Source organism: Hylaeus anthracinus, unplaced genomic scaffold (genome assembly GCF_026225885.1).
Source record: "Hylaeus anthracinus isolate JK02 unplaced genomic scaffold, UHH_iyHylAnth1.0_haploid 0, whole genome shotgun sequence".
NCBI lineage: Eukaryota > Metazoa > Arthropoda > Insecta > Hymenoptera > Colletidae > Hylaeus > Hylaeus anthracinus.
In genome coordinates this window covers 15,759,214-15,766,767 of record NW_026533254.1, presented here as the reverse complement: position 1 = coordinate 15,766,767, position 7,554 = coordinate 15,759,214, and the positions used below count along the sequence as shown (strand labels likewise).

The following is a 7,554-nucleotide window of genomic DNA, read 5'->3' as shown; positions in this document are numbered from 1 at the left end:
GTTACGTAAAGAGGTTAGGTTAGGTAGCTTGATTAAATAAAGAAAAAATGGAGTCTCAGGACCTGAGGAGTCATACGTATTCTTATTAGACCCTGAGCGGTGATCCTGTTAATAATAGAAGGCACACTTTCCCACCGATCGCTATTTCGCGCCTAATTTTGCATCGTTAATGCGCACGCGTCTTTATTGCCGCGCGCGAGGTTCGTTAGCCTCGCAGATTCCCACGTCCCGTTCGGCTGCACAACCGGCCGTGAAAACGCAGTGGAAAATTCAGCGTTGCTTTCACCGTCGACGAGGACAGTTTATCGCGACGATAATCGCCGCTCAGCTTTTGTGTTCGGAGTAATCGGAGGGATTGCCGGTGGCCGTTGTAAGAATAAACGTAACGGGATGAATGGAAGTATCTTTAAATTTCACCAGTTCGAACAAATCTGAAGTTTTCCGACGTGTTTGTCTCGTTTCCTCTTTTGAACATTTTCCAGAGAAGGAAACGAGACAAATACATCGGCAAACTCCAGATTAATTCGAAGCTTAAGGTGTTGCCCATCTCTGAATTTCACCAGCAACCATTTACGATCCTCCTCAACCCTGGATTATGAGTACCATGAACTGCAGTGCATGCTGTAATAAATAAAAAAATTTTATTGAGAAAAAATAACGTCAATTTTATTGACCTAGCTGATTAAATTTTTGCTCCGTATCGGTATTTGATATTTTGTGTTGAAAACGGCTGCGTCTTAGTCCGCCCCTGGATCGAGCAGAGCGATAAGGGTGCTCCCGTATCGATGACTAATCTCGTATCGTCGCTATCTGTACACCGATCGGCGCGGTTAAACGGAATCGTCGATTCTCTTACTGCGCGACGTTTTCCATGGAAACAACATGGAACTTTCCTAACGCTCTCCATTCATTTTCTGTGCTCTTCGATCTCTATGTTTCGATCTCTGTGTTTCAAGGCACAGCAAAACGTGACGAACCCAGCGGATAAATTCGTTCCTTTAGATTTCCTCGAATTCTAAAAAACGCTCTCCATTCATTTTCTGCGTTTCGATCACTGTGTTTCAAGGGACAGAAAAACGTGACGAACCTTCCAGACAAATTCTTCCCTTTAGATTTCCTCGAATTCTAAAAAATTCCTTTTTGCCTCGAACGTTCTCACTCAATGCTTGTTTCTTGCGTATTATAGTTGACCTCCAGAGGAATGCAACCGTCGGTTACGAGGAGGGAGCACGACCTGCGAAATTTATTCATCAAGGTCAGTTTTTAGAGATTTCAAGGTCACGGACGTTCCCCTGTCCCCGGTACCGTGCATTTCGGATCACGTGACGTCACAGTCGTCGCCGAGACGAGTTCAACGACACCCGACAACGTATCCTTGCTTGCGCAACACCTAAACTATATAACCGGTGACGCGTGAAAAAAATCCATCGAAGAAATAGACACGTTCGCGGCTCGCGTTCCTGTTTCATCGGCGTCGATTTTTTGTCACCCGCCCCCGCCGTTTCGTTTGGGTTCCGCAGGTTGTTCGTCGGATTAAACCGGGCGGTGTCGAACGTACGCGAGGCTTAGGAACACGATCGAGTTTCGATGTGACCCAGATCGGATCGGATTCGTGGTTTATTCCGATACGGAGAAGACTTGACCAGGTTCCATCGCGTATCGCACGTAAAAATACGCTGGAAACGGCACGATTCGTTTCGAATCAACGTCAAACCGAACTGTCAAGCGTCCGTTTTCATGTAATCGTACACGGTTCGTACGATCTACACCGTGTAGATTAGGTTTACACTCGTTGCTTTTCATTTTATCGACGCATCGGCGTTATTTATCGCCCCACGGTCTGTTTACTCGCCGCGGGACACGTAACAATTAGTAATCGATGGAACATCGCGACAGTGTACCGATAATCCTATCGTAACATCTACCAGGGCATAACTATCGCTCCTTCGATTAGGTTACCGTGTATTTTATCGTGTATTTTGTATTAAAAGGTACCGATAGTGTTAATTAGATCGTACACCGATCGTCTGCGATCATTCGTGACAACAGAGTAATCGACGCTTCTAATCTGACACCCGATATATATAGAGTGTCTGATACAGAGGCCGTTGCGTATGCAAAATTCAACAGGAAACGTGGAATACAATTTTTTCGCACGGGGCTTCGTTTTCGAGAAAATGGAGTTTCAATGCGCGCGCGCGCGAGACAGGAAAACACCTTTGTACGTCACAAACGCATCAAATTAATTTTATTTCCCTGAAAGCAGGTCACCATCGTTTTAAAATTTCAAATTGATGTTTCGCAACCCTCTCCGAGAATGGACAGAAAGATATTCTCACCGCTACGTTTCGTTTGTTAATAAAATAAACTCACCCACGCGACGGCGATAAATTCGGACTAATATTTTCGCGACGTACGGACGTTTCGCTATTTTATTTCCCCTGGTCTTAAAATACGTCGCAATATTAATCCCATCGGTACACCGTCCCTGTTCGGCCGGCGTGAAATCGACTGCGCGTAAATGGCTTTGCGCTCGACACGTCGTATTTTTATGGTTTTCATCCAAGACTGGCAGGGGAATGCACCGCGAACCGATCGAATGTTTTTCGAAGTGGAATGCATTCGCGAAGGACCTACGACTTCGACCTACATTCGGCGTCTTGGAATAATCGATTAACAAAGCCGGTCGAATTGCGGCGAATTTAACGCGACCTGCTATAAAAAGGCTACTGGCAGTTGTGAATATTTTAGAAGATTCCGTATTTAATACGTAAATTCAAATTTATGTTAGGGGATGTTAATTAGGAGACAGATAATTGCAGGAAAACGAAATGAAGAACTTTTTTTATAAGTACGAACCAAAAAGAGTCTCAATTATAGGTAATCCTTGCTATTGTCGCCGTTATTTGTTTATTCCTTTCCCAGCAGGAGTCGTTGCTAGGCAACCATCCCCCTCTGTCGCCGAGTTCACTAGTTGCCACGCAACCATCCCCTCCCTTTCGTCAACACAGTGCAAATAACGAGGTACTCGTGCAATTAACGAGGTTCCTCTGTATCTACGTCATAAACTATACAGTTTATCGATCGCCTGGCTTACTTCGTCTTACTTCCAGCTTTAGTCGATCGATCGAAGTTTGTTTCGATTAAATAGTTTGGTTCACAGAGTCTTATCGATCGATTAAAGTTTTACCGATACATTTACTAATCTGTTTACAGATTACTAATCATATATTTACTGATCACATTTTTACTCACGTGTTTACCGATCATTATATTTTTATTAATATATTCATCGACATGTTTACCGATTACATTTCTACCGATAAACGTTTTGCTGCGCTACGTTCATCTCGTTTCATTAGCTTGTCAAAGATAGAATATTCGCTCGATCCCTTGAATCATCGCTAATGGAAAGGAAAGAAAAGGATCCAATGATTCACAGAAATGTTTGGAAAGTCGCTTCGGAAAGTAACCTTCCGACGGATCGCTTATCGTTATCGTTCGACTAACCTCGCTACCGTGTGATCTTTAAGCACTTGTTATCGCCTCGATGCTCGTGATTCATTCTTCTCCGACGATTTCTCTTTTTTCTTTTCTGACCTCACTTTGTTTTCGATGGATCGATCATTCTTTTCTTTTTTTTTTTTTTTTTAATTCTTTGTTCCCGTTCCAATCGCGATTGATCTTTAAAAAAAATTGCTTGATGCAAGATGAGGAACGCAGTCGACTCTGAATTTTTTATTCCGAGATGAATAAGTCGTTCGATACATAAATAAATAGGTGACGCAGAAATATTTATATACTGCCCAATTTATCTTAGATTATTTATCTCGGAATAAATAAGAAGTTTTTTTTCTTAGACAATTAATACACATTTATCAGTTGTCGAATTTTCTGACCACGATGACGTTCAGCGAGAAATAATTAACTGGAGGAACGCACACGCGTCGTGCCAATAATAAAATACTTATTATAATGCCATAATCCGGACGATAAGTACGTTTGACGAGGCGTGCAACTGTTGGCACATCCCGTTCGTAAATCGCCATTAATTGGACCGAGCCTCTTTCCACGCCATTAATGAAGGTAATACGGTACTACAGGCCACGTTGCAACGACCAATTGTTTTCTGTAGTGGAATAATCAGCAATTCATTCCTTCCCTCCGCTATCGTGCTCTAAAAAATAAATTAGATAAATTTCGTGTTCATTTATTTGTCGGGGTAGCTCGCAATTGGCTACAATACCTAAATTTTAATTACTTTCTACCCCATTCTTTGTCTATTAATTACTGATTTTATTCAATTTCACTGGGTTAAAAGTTTTTAATTAACAAAAGGGTAGGAAGAATATTTCTCGAGACAAGAAATACGCGACCGGAGCCACTTTGTTTAAACGATCGATAAGATTCCTTCGTTGCCAGAAAACAGACGTTCCCTGTCGCGACCTCTCGAGATATTTGGTTGACGAATTCGAGAGGGTAATTGCTCGATAACGGAGGCTACTCGCGTCGCAAAACACGATGGAAGTCGCGAATCGCGCTGAGAAGCAACGTACCCCGAGGGAATGAAAGATGGGAGATTGCGAAACGAACGAAAACGGTAATTACCGTTTCCAGTGGTTAATTTCAGTCGCAAATAACGGGAATCGACAGGTTACATCATATAAATCACACGGAGGACAGATAGCCGTCTAATCGCAGTGTTTATTTGCTGCGAAAATAACGGACGTTGACGAAAGGAAACGTCGCGGAAGAAAAGATTCCTGCGAAACGGTTTCAAGCTTCGCTGCAGCGGTGGAATCCAACTGGATTGGTGCAAAGTATAGTTGCATAGTATAATTACATAGTATAGTTACACAATATAGTTGCATAGTACAGTTGCACAGTATAGTTGCACAGTATAGTTGCATAGTATAGTTGCACAATACAGTTGCACAATATAGTTGTATAGTATAGTTGCATAGTATAGTTGCACAGAATAGTTGCACAATATAGTTGCACAGAATAGTTGCACAATATAGTTGCATAGTATAGTTGCCAACTATATTAACGTAATATAATTTCCACCTATGGTAGCCTCATATAACAGCCTAAGAGCATTTATCTACTATAGTGGGCAACTATACTTGCCTATTATAGTTGTCAACTATACTAACCTTATATAAGACCCAAAGTACATTTACCTACTAAATTGAACAACTACATATATTCATCTACTATATTTGTCAACTATAGTCGCCTGGGTATATTAGTCTACTATAGTATTCTAGTATAGTAGTCTACTACAGTTGCCTGATATAATATAATCATAATCTATAATTGCACAATATAATAGTGTTCTATATCAATATAGTATAGTAGCCATGGCATGTTCGTCACCGACTGGGAAATACGTGCGAGAGTATCGTTCTAATAATAACGAAGATACGAATTTCGATTGTATCGAAGCCTCGATAGGAATTGGACGCGATCTTCGATGTTTTCGTGCGTCACTTCGTGAAAGTGTCTCGTTGATAATGGTGCACGATTAAAAGTGGCGCCTCCATTGTTTAGTTGAACTTCAGACTTAGGTAACAATTATCTCGTTTAGAATAAACAACGATTACCCGGTCGATTTTACTCAGTTTGGCTAGCGTTGCTAATAATACCTGTTGCTGGCCATATTTCGCTTTATTTATTTATTCAATGATTTCGCGCGACGAATACATAGACGAAACAGGGTGAAAGAAGGTCGAGACAATAGCTGAATGCGATTTCCTTGGCAGAGAGCGAGATCGATCGTCTCGATTCGTGTGCTCTAATTATGGAACTAATATATTTACAGTTGATAACGGATGATTAATTTTATCCACCCTCGCTCGTGTCTCGAAGTAATCGCTAAACTAATAATCTAATACTGTTCCAGTTTCCCATGAATTATGCGAAACATTATCGTCACCTTTTTCGATTATTCGAGACAATTTCCTAGGTACAGAGACCGAGGTTATTTAACCATCTCTTGCTTCGTTTCGAACATAAAAACGTTCAATGATAATAACAATCCTATACTTAAAATGACGTTAAAATAAGGATCGACGAAAGAACGTTCCATATCGCGTTCGCTGCAATAACCTTCGTAAATATAATTACGATTGTCGGTTGTTTATAAAAAGAAAACTCTGTTTAAGTAAACAAAGAACAATCTCGTAAGAAAGAGTAATCGACAGTATATTTTTTATAGTAATCGCGCAGCAATTTGTTGTCTCCGCGCGATAGTAATTCAACGATTCGCCGCGACATGTGTAACCGTTGCATCACGAATTAAGTTTCGCCGTAAGTTTCATCAGCTCGGTTCCTTCTTCGTTTGCCAGAGAACCAGATAATAAAGATTAACGATGTCAGCGGTCAGCCTAATCGAATTGTGGCTCGTGCTCTGGTCGACGATTTTCCTCTGTAATCTACGTCTCGTTTTTTTCTACGTCTTTAACTCGTCGGGCAGTGGAACCAGCGATAAGCCGTGAAAATAATTATCGATAGTTGTCGATCGATGTAGGCCTATTTTTGGAAGCTGGAATTATTATCGTATTCCGGGTTCAGCATTTTTATTCCACTGGCGGAATTTTATGGTCAAGTTCTTTAGGGTAGAAGTATAGTTGTACAGAGTGCAACTATATAGTACATACTTTTCTGTTTCACAACATTAGTATATTGTGGTGTAAGTTGTGATAATAAACTTTGTTCTTGTAGCATCCGCCCTTCCCATACCCAACAATAAGGAGTCAAATAAGAACACGAAACATAAGGGTACGGGATTGGTCTTGTAGGTAAAGCGGTCGACTGTGGATCCGAGGATCGTAGGTTCGAATCCCCGTGCCTTATTTTTCGTTTAGACTCCTACATTCTTGTATTACTGTAGTTTACTACTATACTGTTCCATCGTGGTGTAGTATAAACTATAAATTATAGTATATTCTACTGTTCTGTTGCATATAGAATGCTATACTGTACTGTATAGTACATACGTACTCCATTATTATACTTACCTACTATACTGACGAATTATAGTTCTATATCGTTCCAGTACAACACTCCTACTGTACTACAGTATAAACAGAATTGCACTATCATAGAATAATACTTTCAGCTACTACTATAGCAAACCATACCGCAACTATAGTACCCGCATTAACAGATACGCTACATATCTCCCTGTAATTAATTTTGTTGTGTATAGAATATACTTACCTACTATACCGATGAATTATAGTTCTATATCGTTCCCGTACGACACTCCTACTGTACTACAGTATAAACAGAATTGCACTATCATAGAATAATACTTTCAGGTACTACTATAGCAAACCATACCGCAACTATAGTATCCGCATTAACAGATACGCTACATATCTCCCTGTAATTAATTTTGTTGTATATAGAATATACTTACCTACTATACCGATGAATTATAGTTCTATATCGTTCCAGTACAACACTCCTACTGTACTACAGTATAAACAGAATTGCACTATCATAGAAAAATACTTTCAGGTACTACTATAGAAAACCATACCGCAA

At 40.4% G+C, this 7,554-nt stretch overlaps 1 protein-coding gene across 2 annotated transcripts in view; it reads left to right on the top strand.

Moving 5' to 3' along the window:
- LOC128887313 (ras-related protein Rab-32) overlaps nt 1-7,554 on the top strand; it is a 35,900-nt gene that overhangs the window by 2,403 nt on the left and 25,943 nt on the right. Inside the window, exon 2 of one of the 2 annotated variants that reach the window (XM_054143101.1) lies at nt 1,187-1,255. The exons of the other annotated variant lie outside the window; for it this stretch is intronic. Coding sequence (XP_053999076.1) covers nt 1,187-1,255 — 69 coding nt within the window. The remainder of the gene's footprint in view (nt 1-1,186; nt 1,256-7,554) is intronic. 2 annotated transcript variants of the gene reach the window in all.